Source organism: Entamoeba invadens (assembly GCF_000330505.1).
Source record: "Entamoeba invadens IP1 unplaced genomic scaffold scaff_1105074724821, whole genome shotgun sequence".
Classification (NCBI taxonomy): domain Eukaryota; phylum Evosea; order Mastigamoebida; family Endamoebidae; genus Entamoeba; species Entamoeba invadens.
Window position 1 is genome coordinate 129,685 of NW_004440095.1, and position 17,494 is coordinate 147,178.

A 17,494-nucleotide genomic window follows, 5' to 3' on the forward strand; every position below is an offset into this window, starting at 1 on the left:
CTATTTATAGAATACCTTGATATAGTAAAATAATAGAGTATTTTACTATAATAATATAGTAAATCGAAATTATTCAATTAGTCTTTCTTGATGGGTTCTGGTGCTTTTCCTTGTGGTAAGTCGAAAGGTAAAAATCCTAAGAAAAGTGGGAGATCGTTTGGTACATGAAGAGCCTCATGCCAATTATTCAAGAATCCCTTTGTGAATGGAAGTGGTATCTTAAGAGTCTTCTGTCTGAAGACATTGGAGATATAAACAACACTCTCCATGATAGTCAAATTGGTCGAGAAACAAAACGATATTGAGGCGATTTGGAACATCATGACCAGAGTGATATTTGCGAAGAAAAGAGTCATGAACAACACAATCCAGAATGGGAACAATTCAGTCTATTTATTAGTGTCTATTTAATGTATTGGAGTCATGTGAATAACAAACACCATAGTAAAACTTCCATACGTAGTATAAATGAATGTCACAAATTAAAACACCTTGGAAACAAGCTAACATAAATTTGAAGAAGTAATGTGCGTTGTGGTATCCAATACAATTTGACATCCAAGCACAGTGATCTGTAAGTTAGTCTTGTTTTAAAATAACATAATAATAGTATATTATGATATATGACTGAATCAATACTATGAGATGATGAATAACTACACGGTATATATAATATATACTATAAATAGAGTGTATTTATATATATATATACTACACATATAAGAATACATTGTTTTATTATGAAATAATGGTGTGACTATTGTGTAATAATGTGTAACATGTAACAAACGGTCATATTTAAGAATACACTTCTTACAAAATCCACAATGGTGTGTTCTGGTGTACTTCTCGTGTTTACAAGACTCACAATAAGTGTCAGCGTCGTACGCCTCTATCTGTATATTAAATATTACACTCTCCGTTGTTTAAAAGTTATCATAACATTCTACAAATAAAATACACAAACTCTAGGATACCCCATATCAAAGAGTACAGGTACAGCAAAATGACACTTGAAAAGGGACCATATCATTTCATAGTAAGTCAGATGAAGCATTATCCAATACCAGAATATTCTTTCAGGGACACTCCACACGGTGTAATAAAAGTACCTGTCGATGACATAAGTGCAAAAGAAGTATAACACTAACAAGATGACTGGTATTAACATCCATAAGTACCCAACAACAACTAACATCCCATTCATTAGCTTCGCTGGAGTGCCTTTCATCTTCTTAGCCTTTTCGTCGAAATTTTCACAGTCGATCATTTGAGTCGCCTTCAGTGTGAACTTGTCAACTTTGTGTTCATCCACAGCTTTTGCTTGAGTTTCTTCTATGTTTTGAACACTTTCAATTTCTTCCTTTTTGTCTTCTAGAATTGTTTCAGTTGTTGGCTTTTCCTCTTTGGAAATGTTTTGTGGCTGATTCTCTGAAATGTTTTCCATTCGATTTTTTAGTTCAATTTTCATCGAAAATAATTGATAGTCGAAATTCAACTAATGTGTTATTTAATAATTTAATAATTTAATAATTTAATAATTTAATAATTTAATAATTTAATAATTTAATAATTTAATAATTTAATAATTAAAAAAGAAACTATAATAGTAGTTCGATGAGTCAAGCACATAAACCACCACGGTTCACTATTGGTACCCGTAAAACACAAGCCCAGCGGTCTCAAATGAACAGCAACGTTCCAATCATCGAGCAATTAATTCAACGCCCACAGCCAGTCAAAAAGTCAAATCCTGAAATTGAGGAAATCGAGAAGAAAACAAACGAACTCAAAAATATCGACTTAAAAGAACTCGACAAGCGTTGTCAGTTAATAGAAGACATCATTTCACAAATTGAAAAATATCAGATAAAGAACAACGAGGAATTAACTGCTATCAAAACGGCTGTCGAGAACCAGAGCCTTGCACTCGAGCAAGTCATCCAATAATCATATGTTTAAGTATAGTTTGTCAATAATATTTTTATTATTTTGATATTTGCTCTTTAAATAAAAAAACAAACTATTATTATGGTAAATCTATTAATTAACTATTATAATAAACAATTTATTATTTAAATTAATTACTTATTATACTATAATAATAATAATAATAAGTATAATAATATTATAGTGTTAATAAACCATTAATTAATAAATTAAATTATTAAAAAGTATTATTTTATTTAATTAAAAATATACTATTACAATAAAATAATACAATTATAGTTTTTTAATAATACAATAATAGTATCAAAGGAAAGAGTAAGAACTAGAAGGAACGACAAAATAGTAAATAAAGTAGCAAATGGGAAATGAAGTAGTCTTTCCATCACCGACACTTGCGTTTACTGGGATAGGCTGTTGCTGTCTTATTTCATTAATAATTCTTTTTGATTATTACTTCTATATAGTTAAGAACCAATTTGCGATGACAAAGACGCGAGCGTTTTATTACTTCATGGCGATTTCGTTTATCGGAGGTTTGTCTTACGATTGGAAACGATCGAACACAACACTAAAAGAACAGTTGAAACAGCGACGAATGGGTTATTTTATGGAACGCCGAATGTGTCGTGTTTAATATTTCTCGGACAGCGGTCTGGGGAGTGTATGATGCCGTTGATAGTGTTATTCTCCTTTTTCATTTGGACGTACGACTTCTTTTTGTTTAGGACATATGGGACGAACGCAAGTGGGTTAATCAATCACACGTGGCAAAGTATTATATCGTGTGTAGCTGGAGTGTTTCTGATCGTTCAAATTGCATTTGTGTCAGCTGTTATACAATATAACACTCCATATGACTGTACGGTTTGTTCTAAGTGCTTCAAAGATGATTCTTAGAGTTATACAAGTGACCTCACGACAAGCCAGAAAACCCACATTTGTCACCACTGTATTATACGACATATACTGTGACTATTATAGGTTTGGTCCTTCTTGTTTCCCTTTACAAGTGATGATGGAACGAATCAAAGTAATAGGTAGAAATGATTCTCTTTGTCATCTTCATAGTCGTCTATTTCGTGTTTTTCATTCTGCGTCACAAGAATTTCAAAGTCTCGTTTAAAACAGCGGAAGGGAAACAGTACATCATTTTCTTTGTGAGAGTTTGTTGGTGTCATAAGCATTGAAAGGTACTGTTTTCTACAGACAATGTATTGACTAATAGTTTGCTGTTGCAACTATTATACTCCTCGTGTCGTTGTTACTGAAAATAGTGGCATTTTTGGTCACCAACGAATACGCCTCTATTGAAAAACAAATCTTCACAAACCAAGTCCCTCTTGTTATCCAATTTGTAGCGCAAAGTTTGTGCCTTTTTGCAACATCTCTATCATTTGTACAATATTAATTAGTATTTATCGGCATATAGAAAGTACTCAATAACAGCAATACTCACTTTCAATACAGCAGGCTTTGTGGAGCAAACGCCAAATTACGATAACTTAAATTCTTCTTTTTAATTCAGTAATTTCGAGTTCTTTACACGATTCAATGATGTTCGATTGAAAATGAAAGATTGTACTCGAGTAATAATTTAAGAACTATTATTGTAATAAACAAAAAACAAATCCTATTTAATTAGGATTTTATTTCATTTCATTTTTTCAATTCAAAATAATTCAATTCGTTCAAAAGTGTGAAATAAAAATGATAAAGTCAGTACTGTTATTAATCTTGGAAATTAGAAAAATCTTGGGTAATTTTTATCGGTTTTAAACGTATTTTTAACTATTAAAATAACAAGAAATAAAAGATCTTCACTTTGAAATTGGAACCAAAAAACACAATTTTTGAAATACAATTCTCAATAAATACAAGTGTTTTTGTTTTTTTCAAAGTGTACTATAAAATATAGTAACATAATTATTGTTTGTAATACAACAAATTTGTAAAACACAATTGGTTTTCCAAAACCATAAGTAAATTGGCAACATCAGTTTTTTAATACCAATTTATAATTGTCCCTTGAACCAATAAAATACTATTGTATGTAATATAACAAACTATAAACAATAATTACTTGGTTAATGAAAAAATAATAAAAGAACAACTTCAAATACAACCACTTTTTATCGCAATATGCCATACACTACGAACATACAAAATAATGTTTTTGAAAATGGTAAGTTGTGTGGTAAAAAATAGTATCACTTTCTTTGTTATACATGAAAAAACATAAGAAATGGTAATACAATAGTTTGCAAATTATAATTGACTAGTTTAAATGAACAGTCAGCACTTGAAGGCAATGCCGACTCATTGGTGCCATTCTTATATAAAAATACTTCCAAAAGAATAGCTCGGATTTTACCACCGAGAAACAAGACTGCTAAAAATATCGACTCAAAACGATGAAAAATTTTTGAAATGAAAAGAAAAAGTCGAGAACTCGATAAAGAAAGGTCCTATGAGTGTTTGTTGTTTTTAACGCTCTCCAAGTTGCATGTACTTATTAGTAGACCCCTAAGAAAGTGTGTGGGTGGGTAGAGTACCGTGTCAGTACTCAAAAGAAGTTCAGCAAAATGTATATGTCGTTGTCTCACGACGCGTTGCGGTTGTACGCCAGTGAAGACTCGAAAGAGAAGTTAGTTCTCTTGTTCACTCAAGCTGTATTTAACAAAAAGATATCGAACAAAAACAAATTCCCTGAGGACAAGATAGCCGTTTCCTTTGAAGTTGTCACCGACAAATGTCACCAATTCATCTGTCCCTCTAAAAAAGATTTTAACCTTTGGATCAACAACATTCCTTTGTTCTGCAACTTTACTGGCGTTTTCGGGTATCCGCTGCTCTCGACTTCTACGAAGAAAAAGAGTGGCTGGAGGTTTCCAATTCCTTTGTACCGGTCCATCGAATATATCAAGAAAAAAGAGGGGTTGAAGGAACCAAACTTATTTAAGAACCAAGGCAAACAAGAGTGGGTCAATCGATTAAAGTCGATGTTAGACTCCGGGCAAGACGTGTGTGAAAATGACTTTGGGCCTGAAGGTGTTTCTGTAGCGGCGTCCATCATCAAATTATATATCTCCGAGTTGTCTGATGGGTTGATCCCCTCTGCACTCTATCAACAATTTGTATCTGCGGGAAACACCGACAATGTCAGCACTCGAGTGCGTGTGTTAAAACGACTTATAGCAGCTTTACCCGACTCAAACAGACACGTCTTGTGGTATTTCTGTGACTTTTTGAATGATGTTATTAAGAATGAAAAAGTGAATCGAATGGGTGTCGTTGATATAGCCGCTGTCTTTGCACCCGACATCATTCGTCCCGACGTTGAAACCCCAGTCGACCCGGAAAACACTAAACGCATTCAAGTCGTCATGGAAACGTTCTTGACACAATCGAAGGTCCTTGCAGATGCCGCGTCAGAGAATAAAAAGATGGGAATGGCATCTCCGTCATACCCTGCCGTCAAACCGACGGGAGCAGTCTCTGAAAAGGTCTTTGCGACACAAGTTGCGGAAGAATCGAAGAAGTTGACTCCGTTCAAGAAAAGAGAGCCAACCGGGGAACGCCCGAAGACGACGATGTTCATGTCGATGTCATTGAGTGGGATGTTGAAGTCGAGTGGGAAGACTTCTCCAAGGCATTTACATAAAGAAGACAGTGGGAGATCGACAAGGAAAGACGCCGGGTCGACGCCCAAAAATTCGAGTTGTGATGAGTCTGTTAATAACAAGAGTGAAAAGAGCGACACACAGAACGAGGAGCGATTTGCGGCACTCGAGAAGATGATCAGCGACTTGAGTAAAAAGGTTGATGAGCAGAATAAAACGATTAAACAACTGAACGAGAGAGTCGCTGAATTGGAGAAGAAGAGTGTAGCGCGCTCTTCACTGTCGAGTTCAATACAAAAACAGAAGGAACTTGTCAAAGCAAAACAGAGTGCAAAAGAAGAGCAAAAAGTTGAACCACTCGACTTCGCACAAATCAGAAAGAATTTCGGGAAGTCACAAGACAAACTGAAAGTCGAGACTCCAAAGCAAGAAACCAACAGAGACGAAGCTAAGACTCCCACCCAAAAGGTCGAAGAAAAAGGTAATGAACAATTAAAAGATGTTCAAGACGTTGTTAACGAGACTAAAGTCAATGAAAATGAGTGTCCAAGTGAAGAGGTCAAGAAAGAGGAAATGGGTGAGAACCAACCACAAGGAATGGCCTCGTTTGCACCACTGAAACCAATACATCGATTCAATTTCTCAGAGGCTATTACCGAACAAACAGCTCCAGCAGATCAACAGGAAATGCCAAACCAAACAGAAGAGCTATCAGCCCGGAACACTGAAGTCGGCTCAACATTGTAGTACAGCATGAAATTACATCTTTTGAATATTTACTATTAAGTTATAATATCAATACTATAAATGTATAGTTAAATCCCGTTTTTTGACATGATATGAAATATCTTATTCAAAGAAAGTGCCACGTGAGAGTAAAAGAGTGCAAGATGTCAAAGGAAGAGAGATGAAAGAAAAATCAATTTTCTTTAGGCCATTTATGAGACGTAGATTCAAACACATCAATCCACTTTTGAGGCTCGCCTTGGACATCCTCCAATTGGTAGTCTCTCCCGGGCACTCTAATAACGAACTGCGATCCTTTGACCAAGTGGACAGTAGTCTTTGAACTCAGAGGTATTTCACCCTTAATATTTGGGGTTTTTGCGACGGTGTAGAAGAGCCGTGGTAAGTCTGTGTATATCAAGTCACGTTTCTAGGAGTCAGCCGATGATTGTTTGATACCAAACACAAGCCGTTTTAGTAATAGAGAGTGAAGATATGTGATCAAAAAATGGAGTACAACAAACGTTTCTCGACAACCCTTTTCTCTTCCAAACTTGTCTATACAAGATGACGTGTTCGCCTTCTTTCAGTAAACCCGGATATGTGAAATTTTCGACTTTTGGGACCGCCAATCCCGGCTCGAAAGGTGGAGGCGTTTGATTCTTCAAGTCGTCGAATTTGGTCCCACAGAAGAATGGGTGTGTTTCCAACTCCTCGAAGTTTTTGACACCAACTCGCGTGTTCATATCGACTTGCATCAACTTTTGGCAAAGGCTCATTGCGTTGGGCGGCATGTTGTGCGGGTAGGAAGGACTTGCCGCATTGATTGCGTCGAAGGTGAGTTTGTCGGACTTCCCTCTGAACGGGAATTCGCCGGTCAAGAACTGGAAGAGCATACACCCGATCGACCAATAATCGACTCCTTTGTTGAACCCAACAGCTCCGTTGATAATTTCAGGAGCAACGTATTCGGGGGTACCAACAAAACTCGATTTGCGGGGAGGGGCTTCGGGCGATTGCACACAAGCCGTTCCAAAATCAGTGATTTTGACGTGCATTGTACTACTCAACAGGACGTTTTCGGGTTTCAAGTCCCGGTGGATGATGTGGAGGGAGTGAAGATACTTGACTGCGTACGAGATCTCTGCTATATAAAATCGAGTTACTTTCTCACTAAAGGAGCCATACTTGTTGAAATAAAATTTCAGGTCTCTATTGGGGCATAACTCCAAGACATAGACTAACAAATGAGTATTGTATATTTTGTTATGTAGTACCTTATAAATGTGTTTTATTAACAAATAAAATTCATTGAATCATAGGAAATGAGATAGTTACATTTATAGTAAAATTATTATAAAAATTAGTAATCAACAAACATAGAGAAGTCTCATTTTGGAAGGTGTAGAATAACTTAACGATGTAACTGGACTGACACATCGACATGATGTCACGCTCTCGCTTAACAGTTGCATGTTTTTTCAATCGAATGATTTGACTTTTGTCAAGGATTTTTGTTGCGAATTGCCGCCCGTCGTCTTTGTCTGTTGTGAGAACTACAGCACCAAAGGAACCTTCACCCAAAGTATCTCCAAATATGAAATTGTTTTCCCTCTTCGCCATAAAGACTGTTTTGTAATTTTTTAGTTTGGGTTAAGAACTCTGTTATTATTTCATTAAAACAGTTATGAACTCTTTTCTATTTCAAAGTTGTTTCTATTTTTTGATAATATAGTTCTATAATATATAGAACTTCCTTGTAAAATTAAACATCGTTGTTTTATAGTTTCTATTTTTATTAATATAATTTAAGAAACAAAAATGAAGGATTTTTGATGAATTTCTTTATTTTAAATGGGATGATTGGAATACTGGTTGAGCAATTTCAAACGACACAAAAATAAAAGTGTGTTTTGCTATTTTAATAATTTGGGTTTTAATTATTAGTTCTATTTAATTTATTTGTTTGTAGTCTTATAATAATTTATAATGTTTGTTTTTACCAACAAATAAGAGTAACTTTTTATTTGATAATTGAAAGTATTTATATCTAGTAATTTAATATTTATAAATTTTATAGTTATAATTATATTTGTGAAATTAAAAAAATATAAAATGTTAATTGTAATTTTGTTATTAATAATATTGTTATTTTATAAATTAAAATAATCTAATTATAATCACCATTAAAAGAAAAAAAGTTTTTGTTGTAAAATTAATTGAACCAAATCGAACTCAAAGAAAAATTAAAAAAACATAGTTTGTATTTAAAAATAATAGTAAAAAACAGAGATTAGTAATTTATTAATAACTTATTATTATATATATAATAAATTGTGTTAATAAAAAAACTAATTTTTTGCAACAATTTGTATTTTTAATTTGATTATTTTTAATTTATTTGTAATTAAATTCATTATAGTTTATTTTATTGTTCAAATGTCAATGAACTAATTAAATACACAAATGACACTCCAATCGGCCTCTTAAAAAGAGCATTAAAATGTCTACGTGGAAAAGTTACAGATGACGACTTAATAAAGCTATTAGTAAGGAACAACATAAAGAAAAGAAAATAACTAATGTGATTGAATTTATAAATGGAAAAATCAACTCATATTATTTCGAGAAATGGGAAAAATTAAAAGATGCTGGAGTACTTGCAAAAATGTTGAAACACCAAATGTGTGAGAGAAATATTGTGGGAGCAGCGTGGAAGAATATTAATATAAAACGAAATGCGTTTTTACAGGTAGTAAAAATGCAAGAAAGAGGTGTATATTGTGGACCTAGAAAAGCAGCAATAACAAAGAGGAAAAATGATTCATTCTGTTATTGTTGTAAAAACAAGGTAGCATCAATTCCACACATTCTACTATCTTGCCCAATGACAAAAAAAATCACAAATAGATAGACACAACAAAGTGTGTAAGGAGATTCAGTGTGCTCTCCTAAAAAGATTGCAATTAATTCCAGAAGAAGCCACTCTAAATACACTCCCAAAGTGTATTTCGGACAAGGAAGAGAAAAATATAGTAATGTCTGAGAAAAATATTTTAGATGATGATAGACAAAGATTTGCCCGTAGACCAGACCTCTACTGGCAAAACAATGTTGAGAAAAAAGGATATATTATCGATGTTACAATAGTGAAAGATGAAAATTTATCTCTTGCGTACTTCAGGAAAGTTGTCAAATATGCCACCCTTAACTAAAAAATTAGAAATGGTAGGAACATGAAAAGTGTGACAACAATTCCTGTAGTATTAACAACAAGCGGACTTATCAACAAACTCTCAGTAGAAAGATTAGAGAAACTACTTAAAATCAAATTGAACTACTCCAAAATATTGAGAGATGTAACAGTTTCGTGCATAAAAGACCTAATATCGTACCTGAACCATGGGAAAGCTTCGTATGAAATAGAATTATCATCCGATGTCTTTGAACATGAAAACCTTGTGACAACAGAAACAAGGGGCGAAGAAACGGGTAATAGAGAAAACCCCTCTGAGCTATGAAAACCAAAATCAATAAAAATGGAATTGGAATAACATAATTGACTTCTCACGTGTGTTCATTATAGTTTATTTTATTGAATACAGTAAAACCTCCCAAGAGCGGTACCTCTCAAGAGCGGGTTCTCTCAAGAGCGGGCATTTTTTAGACTAAAACTAAAAATAGAGTTCTCTATCGAGTGGTAATTGAGGTTTGATTGGCTAAAAATGCCCGCTCTTGAGAGAACAAAATTCCCACGCCCTCCCGCTCTTGGGAGGTTTTACTGTATTTGTTTTAGTAATAATAATAATAATAGTGTTATATTATAAAATATTAAAAATAAAGAAATAATCTATATTTTTTAATAAAATTTTAATAAATGACAATTATATTTAGTTTGTCTGTTTTACAAAAATAATTACTGAAGTAATGAAGTTGTTTTTAAGTAATTAAAACAAAAAAAGCAAACAAATAATTAAATAATAAAAAACAATACAAAACCCGTTTAATGAAAGAAATCCCAGCTAAAACCCATTCCAATGAATTGTCGAAAAAACATCAAATAATTTTTATCGTCTTCAATCCACTCCATTGTACTACAAAAATTCTACTTGCTTTAAAAAGAAGGACTAAAAAAGAAGACGATGTATTCATTTCTTAACATCCCTCCAAATTACCCACCTCACAATTGCACCAATTACAGACAAGTGGATAGATTCACACAACCTTACACTCACACTACAATCGACAAAGTGCCCTTTCCTAAAGATAAGAACTACCGCCCACCACAAATTAGTCTCTCCACACAAACCATATTCCGGTACAGAAACTTCACTATGACACTAACGATGTCCGAGGATTGGCGTCGGTCACATGGCATTCTTCCAGAGGATGTTATAAAGTGTGCACTAGCAGCGACCTGTCACAAAGAAAGTGTAATAGAGACGCATCAAAGTGACGAAGTCAAACTCTGTAAAGTCTGCCAATCGGAACGACGCATTATAGAAATCGACCATAGCGATCAAAGCCAAATTGGCCCGGTCACCACTGCGGATGGCTTAGAAAAGTACACGTTCAACAAATGTAAGAGTTTCTGCTCTTCGTCGCGCAACCATCACCACAGTCGACTTTGTATCGTCATATCGGGATTGCCGGACGGGCCGTTTTACTCTGCGCCGTTTGTGTTACAAGCGCGCGAGAAGAGGACGACCAAAACGGAAGGCCAACAAGACGAGAAAGATGACAAAGAAGGGTTGTCCCCGACCCCCGAGGAAGACATGCCGTTCATTAAAGAGGAAGAACTGATGAAAGTGGAAGAGGTGATCCAAGACGAAGTAGATGTCCAACATGAACTTGCTGTTGTAGTTGTGGTCCACTTTAACACTAACGACTTTAAAACAAAAATTGGGAAAGGACTGTGTGAGCGGATGGAGAAAATTGAAGGCATTCAATGTGTTCGAATGCGCGAAGGTGGGTTAGTGGTGTTTGTTGTGGTCTTTGGGGTTGAAGGGAAGGTCGACCGCCTGAGTGAGAAAGTGCGGGAGTGTGCTGAAAAGTATTTTAAAAATGACGGAGTAGAGAATGGGTGGCAAGCCAATCTGTTAGAAATTGGCGTGGTGAGTAAATACATTATAACCGATAACAGGGGATGACTCCTCCATTTTTTAAGGAGATAAGAAGAGATATTAAGAGTCAAAGTATTTGTGAATAACTCGGCGTTTATAAGTCTTATTTGTATAGTACTTTTATAGCTTTTGAAATCCATAAATAGTAATTAGTTAAGAACATGAAGAAACTTGAAAATCGAGTGAAGAGGGATGGCTGTCACCAACGCTGGGAATCCACTGAAAGATGTGATAACTTCTGATTTCAAGCTTGATGCGCGTTATTTGCAATTTCGAGATTTAGTCGGTGTAGTCGACAAATTAGTGAAGTCGAAGGTAGAGACCTTTCCTAAAGAATTGAAAGAAAGGCGTGACATCATATACACGGAATTGGAGAAGATCCAAGAAGAAAATCTCCATCGGAAAGAGATCACCAAAGAAGCTATTGGGTTAGCAGAGGACTGTCGGAAAATGGCGAAATTAGTCAAGAATGTCTTCTTGTGGTGTGAGGTGGAGGGAAACACGTTGATGCAAAAGAACAATTCTTTAATTAAAGACCTTCTTGTTGTCGAAGACAAGATCGCGGCGAATCAAATAGCACAGAACCCGGAAGACAAAGCTAAAGTGATGCGGGAACTTGAAATGAAGAAGTCTGGCCTTCGCGGGAGACTTATTGAGAAGAAATCAAAAGACGCTGAGAAGAGTAAAGACCACAGAAACACGGAGAACAACAACTCGAAACATCAAAAGTTGAATGGATTAAGCAAAGAAGAAGTCACACAACTCGAGGACTGGACTCAGATGCGAATCGGGCAAGTCGTATTTGATGGGGAACATGAGAACTGGTCGACTGGTACTTCTGTCTTTGACGCAAAGATTTATCATAAGAGGAATTTGGTATTTGTTATAGAAGATGCCAACGGGAACAAGTTCGGAGGGTTTGTGAAGTCTGAAATTGATACCATCGGGGGTGGTATAGTCGACACAGGCTCTTTCTTATTTTCATTAGCTTCAAATGGACGATTTGACTGCATGCAAAAGTTTCCAATCAGTCAAGAAGGCGCGTCGCGAGCGTTTTGGGTGTGGCCAGCAAACAACTGGTGTTTGTTACAGTTTGGGTTCTGTGGGGATGACATTAGTATAGCAAAAAAGAGTGAAGTCTTAGGGTCGAGTTGTACACAAAGTGCTTACATTTACCCCGAGCCTCTTTCTCTCTGTGGAAATTCGAATTTTGATACAACAAATATCACTGTTTATCAAATGATGTGATGTTTAATACTTTAGTTAGTTTATTAGTATCTTAATAATAATAATAAATTTAGTTAGTGTATTAATTAGTATTAGTATTAATTAGTATTATTATTATTAATTAGTATCTAATTAATAATAATTAATTATAAAGAATTCAATGAATTACTTCTTCGGAGTAGTTGGAGAGAGTAAAGCCCCATTAGTATTAGTTCTCTTCACTTGACTCTTCCTCATAAAGGCTTCTTCAGCAGCTTTGAGTTCCCCAGTGATCTTCTGTGTAGTAGTGGTTGTCTGGACTTTAATAAGTTTTGACTTATCTTTCTCTTGAGACTGTTGTACCGTCTTCTGTTGGGACTCAAATTCCGTTAATTTTTCTGTGGAAATTGCAGAAGAAATTGATTTAGAGAAGATCCATTGGACTATCCCACTTCTGCACTTCACATTTGAATATTTGTCTGAGAAGTCTTTCAGAGCGATTTTTCGTGTTTTAAACGGTGATATTGAGTCGAGCATAACATTGTGGATACAAGCGAATCGCAAGACATCACCAAGACCGGAGAGCAACATCTTTTGGAATGGTAATAAGATGGGGGAGTTCTTCGACGCAAAGACATTAAAGACTCCAGATGGTAATGGGACGACATGAATGACTAATTTGTCCTTTTCGTCGTCACACACTTTGTCTGATATACCCCATCGGATCACTACTTTGTCTTCTTTACATTGCGTTGGGATGACTACATTTGAGTGACAGACCACATCATATTGATAGTCTTGGTACACTATCAATTGCTCGGCTTGTTCATAGCCAGACACGTCCCCTTCAAACCCAGACTTCGTTCGAATCTTAGCAAACTGTTTCAAGAACTTCATGAAATTCTCCGTGACTCCACTCTCGCAATTGTCTATAGTCACTCCTACATGTACGTGTGACTGCATCTTGTCGATTGTATCTAGAGCCTCTAAAGACTCGTGAGACACTTCTAAAGGTGTCAAGCGTTCTAAACTCTCTGGTGCAAACAATCCCATTGAAGCCACAAACATACGCGCAGCGTAGAATTTAGTCGCGTGTTTAATTTGCATGACATTGTTGTACAGCACCGATGGCACCTTTTCAATATGTGGAGGATTCATTCGAGTCACAACTTCACTCAAGAAGTTAGTTGTGTCCAACGGTGTGACTGAATTAAGAGCACTCAGCTCTTCTAATACTTTCTGGTCTGGGACTACAATCGACTGTGGCGGCATCTGTCTTTCTACACTGTTCACTTCTTGTGGGTAATTCAGAGTCACAGTGTCTTCTATTTCCTTAAGAGAGAGGATATATGACTTCTTGCCTACACCGTCTCTGTTGATCACTACAAACTCTTTGAGTCCACTTGAATTTCGATAAGGAAGTTCTATGAAGGAGAGGAGTGCCTGGCCTTCTATAGAAGCAATGAACATGTGTTCGAGGGGGGTAGTCACCCCGTGTGCCATTAACAACTTCTCAAGTGCCGACTCTGAAATTTGAGAGTTGTAGAGCTCAGAAGAGAACGTCGGTGCATTGATGAAGCGGTGTTGGTACATCAAAGTGATTGAATAGTTCAACGCAGTGACAAAGGCATGTGCCTCTTCATAATTTGGATCTTCTTTTCCTTTAGTTTTATAGAAGGTTTCAATGGAAGTCAACTTCTTATATAAAACAGTCAGCGCGGTCATCTGTTGTTGCGTGACGCTCTCTCCCAATTCCGTGAAGTACGCGGTGAGTACTGGGAGGGCATCTGCAATGAGAGAGAGTTCATTTTCCTTCTTCCATTTATCGAAGAACTCGGAAAGAATAGTAAAGACCTCTGCCAAGAATTCTTTAGTATTAGGAATGTACTTGGAGTACTGAATCAATAACTTCACAACGTCGAAAATAGCTCTTCTGTTCTGTGGAAGAGTATTTGAGTTCAATAAGATGCCTTGGTTATAGTTAATGACCTTCACAAAGTACCACGCTAACTCTCCTGGAGTCTGTGGAGCACGTGTATTAACAATATCTGGGGTGAAGTCGTTAGCTGGTGTTGAGTTGTGTTGTAAGTGTTCTATAAAGAAGCGATGTAAGACGGTGAGTACTTCATAGACATTAACTGCGTCTGTTTGATGTTTTAATATCAAATACAAATTGAGCATCACTAAATATTGTGTTGTATACTTCTTCTCGACCTCTTCTGTCTGTTCGGGAATGAACTTGACAACAGCTTCTGGGGTATATGAGGCACAGGATGAGATGATGTTAATCATCGCTCCACGTAACTGGACAAAGACAGGGTCTTTCAATAAGATAGCTCTATGAATGGCGTAGAGAACAGTCTTTGATAATATCTCAATACCATCAAATTGCTTGTCGAGTATCAAGTTGTACAGTTTCAAAGCGACTGCAAGCACCTTATCGCTTTCGCTTGACATCGCAAAGGAAATTGCGTGATAGAAATGCTTCAAAGAGTGTTCTGTGAATGTCGTGAAGTCGTACGTCTCTGTGAAGATCCTCATCATAGCTTCTACTGCATGGACAACACCATTCTCAAATTTTGTATGTGAAGGTAATACAACGCACTGGAAGATGATGTTATAGACTCGAAGGATAGTCTCCCCAGTGCACTTCTTAGATATCATCAAATCGATTTGTTCGCCCAAAGCCATCACAACTACGTCAAAGACATGGGAGTTGTTACTCATCAGTGGTGACCCAATTAAGTGCAAAAATGTCATCCACATCTTGTGAGCGTATTGTGGAGGTATCACATTCTTCGTCACAACTTGTTCAGTAGTCCCTTTGTACTCTATTTCGCACTCAACACTACTATAAAGCATATCAACCAATTTTTGTGTTAACACATACATGAAGGTTCTCCACTGTTGAGCTACAGGAAGTAACACACTCCACAGCTTGTGATTGGTACACATTGAGTCCCACAGTGTTTTGTCTGTCGGTAAGAGTTTGATCCAGGCTCTATAGAGCGTGTTCACGACTCGTCCAGAGACCTCTTCGGCGAGACTCACCTTCTTGTCTTTAGCCTTATAGAAATTGGATGACACATTTGAGCTCATAATACTTGTGATACCTTGTTTGGGGGTGACAACTAGACTCTGTAACGCACCTATAAGAAGTCTTACTAAATGATCGATGTCAACGTGCTTATCCTCTAGTACCTTATCATAGATGTCAAGCACTCTATTTGAGAATTCAACCATCACGGGCGTTTGTTGTTGAGTCAACGTCCGTTGTGTGAAGATCAACGACAAGTGCTCGATCATGATGTTCAAGTACTTCTTCCAATTTGTCTTGACAACATCGGGAACACACTCAAAGAGCCATGAGTTGTATATCTTGATCGAGTTATCTATCGTCTGTGAAGATTCAACAGGAAGACCAAAAGAGTACCCCAACGACTCTAAAATGTAGTCAAAGTGCGTAGTCGTCTTGATCTTAGTGTTGAATGCAGAAATGTCCGTTATAATGTATTTTCCCATATTCGTTGAAATCAGGGTTTGAAGTGGTAAATCAAACATTTGGTACAGGTTCGACGTTTCCCCATACTCCATTAACTTGAGCTTCTGCGTAGCTTCGACAAACATATTGCCAAAAGTGGGATAAAGTTCTTGGAAACATTTTCAAGTTACTGGTCATTATTAATATAGTATTATTATAATTATTTTATAGTTTAATTGAATAATGGAAATTGGTTGAAATTCAAGGTAAATAAGTTAATAATTTGATTTATTGTTTTTTGGTAAGAATATAGTTTTTAATATAATAAATATTTACTATTAATTTTGTAGTTATTTTTATTATTTTAAAATAATAAAAATGTTTAAGTTAATTTATTTTGTAGAAAATAAAACAATGATAAATAAATTTAAAATTATAGTTTAATTAATTGATTATTTGAATAATAAATTTATCATAACTATTAAGTTTAATAAAAAAGATAATGAGAAGATTTCTTGTGTAGAATGAATAAACATTTAGTCGTGGTTTTTATGAGGAAAAATAAGTATGAAAAGACAACCACCTCTTAAAGTGACAAGAAACACCAGTGTCAAAAATAAGATGACAGAAAGAGAAACAGCTGAAGAGATGTACTTTGAAAACATCCGGCATAATATAAAGATGCTTGGGCTCCAACAATTACAAAAGAAAGGTGGTGTTTGTGCAGAGAAAGTTTAACAAAAGAAGTGTGTTTAATTAATCTCACAATTATCAATAATAAACCATTTACTTACTTTTATGGTTAAAATACTATGCCAAGATTTAATCAGTCAAAACTATTAATTAATAATAAAAATACTTATTTACTATAATAATAAAAGTATTGAATCTTTAGAACAGAAAAAGACAAAGGAGTGATGGAAGTGACAAAGGAGTCGGTGGACGAGTTATACTACCTCTTGGAACCATTTATTGACATTGTGACGATGAGAAACGAGGCACCCACAACAACATGTGTGCTAGCTTCAATGCACGATTTAGTGTACACATTTTTTTGTGACCATTACTGGGATACTGAAGGTATCGTCCTCAAAATGATTCAGGACATAGTATCTTCATTCTCTAAAGGACGTTACGAGAAGTTTAAGGCTGTGTCCGACGATAACCTCATCTTAGCACTTGAGAGTGAGTTCATCATCTGGAAAAGAGTCAGGAAGTGCTTGAAAACGACTTTTATGTCCGTCGACAATTTGGTACATTGCAACTACGTCAACACGATGTTAAATTGTGCGTACCGGGATACATTCATGAAACAGTCTCAAGCGGAGACAAGTAAGCGAATAATGGGGGAGATATCGAAATGGAGACTCAACGGGAAACGTCTCAAT

General features: G+C 35.8%; 9 protein-coding genes across 9 annotated transcripts; 6 read left to right on the forward strand and 3 right to left on the reverse strand.

The window, feature by feature from the left end:
• Nucleotides 1–77: 77 nt before the first annotated feature.
• On the reverse strand, nucleotides 78–1,447 carry EIN_044040 (palmitoyltransferase ZDHHC15, putative; the record flags this gene model as incomplete). Its single annotated transcript, XM_004253579.1, has 4 exons — nucleotides 78–389; nucleotides 439–572; nucleotides 791–896; nucleotides 968–1,447. The coding sequence occupies 4 exons, from the start codon at nucleotides 1,445–1,447 to the stop codon at nucleotides 78–80; spliced, it is 1,032 nt and encodes a 343-aa protein (XP_004253627.1).
• Nucleotides 1,448–1,617: 170 nt separating this feature from the next.
• On the forward strand, nucleotides 1,618–1,950 carry EIN_044050 (hypothetical protein; the record flags this gene model as incomplete). Its single annotated transcript, XM_004253580.1, has 1 exon — nucleotides 1,618–1,950. The coding sequence occupies one exon, from the start codon at nucleotides 1,618–1,620 to the stop codon at nucleotides 1,948–1,950; it is 333 nt and encodes a 110-aa protein (XP_004253628.1).
• A 358-nt stretch (nucleotides 1,951–2,308) lies between these two features.
• EIN_044060 (hypothetical protein) lies at nucleotides 2,309–3,470 on the forward strand (the record flags this gene model as incomplete). The annotated part of the gene is made up of 6 exons (XM_004253581.1): nucleotides 2,309–2,483; nucleotides 2,531–2,814; nucleotides 2,874–2,931; nucleotides 2,992–3,113; nucleotides 3,176–3,314; nucleotides 3,397–3,470. 6 exons carry the CDS (start codon nucleotides 2,309–2,311, stop codon nucleotides 3,468–3,470), a joined length of 852 nt encoding a protein of 283 aa, XP_004253629.1.
• A 947-nt stretch (nucleotides 3,471–4,417) lies between these two features.
• On the forward strand, nucleotides 4,418–6,317 carry EIN_044070 (Rho GTPase-activating protein, putative; the record flags this gene model as incomplete). Its single annotated transcript, XM_004253582.1, has 2 exons — nucleotides 4,418–4,423; nucleotides 4,470–6,317. 2 exons carry the CDS (start codon nucleotides 4,418–4,420, stop codon nucleotides 6,315–6,317), a joined length of 1,854 nt encoding a protein of 617 aa, XP_004253630.1.
• Nucleotides 6,318–6,489: 172 nt separating this feature from the next.
• On the reverse strand, nucleotides 6,490–7,919 carry EIN_044080 (serine/threonine protein kinase ppk21, putative; the record flags this gene model as incomplete). The annotated part of the gene is made up of 3 exons (XM_004253583.1): nucleotides 6,490–6,726; nucleotides 6,821–7,536; nucleotides 7,676–7,919. 3 exons carry the CDS (start codon nucleotides 7,917–7,919, stop codon nucleotides 6,490–6,492), a joined length of 1,197 nt encoding a protein of 398 aa, XP_004253631.1.
• A 2,519-nt stretch (nucleotides 7,920–10,438) lies between these two features.
• EIN_044090 (hypothetical protein) lies at nucleotides 10,439–11,446 on the forward strand (the record flags this gene model as incomplete). Its single annotated transcript, XM_004253584.1, has 1 exon — nucleotides 10,439–11,446. The coding sequence occupies one exon, from the start codon at nucleotides 10,439–10,441 to the stop codon at nucleotides 11,444–11,446; it is 1,008 nt and encodes a 335-aa protein (XP_004253632.1).
• Nucleotides 11,447–11,611: 165 nt separating this feature from the next.
• On the forward strand, nucleotides 11,612–12,667 carry EIN_044100 (hypothetical protein; the record flags this gene model as incomplete). The annotated part of the gene is made up of 1 exon (XM_004253585.1): nucleotides 11,612–12,667. One exon carries the CDS (start codon nucleotides 11,612–11,614, stop codon nucleotides 12,665–12,667), a length of 1,056 nt encoding a protein of 351 aa, XP_004253633.1.
• Nucleotides 12,668–12,811: 144 nt separating this feature from the next.
• On the reverse strand, nucleotides 12,812–16,252 carry EIN_044110 (hypothetical protein; the record flags this gene model as incomplete). The annotated part of the gene is made up of 1 exon (XM_004253586.1): nucleotides 12,812–16,252. The coding sequence occupies one exon, from the start codon at nucleotides 16,250–16,252 to the stop codon at nucleotides 12,812–12,814; it is 3,441 nt and encodes a 1,146-aa protein (XP_004253634.1).
• A 771-nt stretch (nucleotides 16,253–17,023) lies between these two features.
• Nucleotides 17,024–17,492, forward strand: EIN_044120 (cullin, putative; the record flags this gene model as incomplete). Its single annotated transcript, XM_004253587.1, has 1 exon — nucleotides 17,024–17,492. A coding segment is annotated over one exon (469 nt), but the record flags the coding sequence as incomplete, so codon positions are not given.
• Nucleotides 17,493–17,494: the final 2 nt, after the last annotated feature.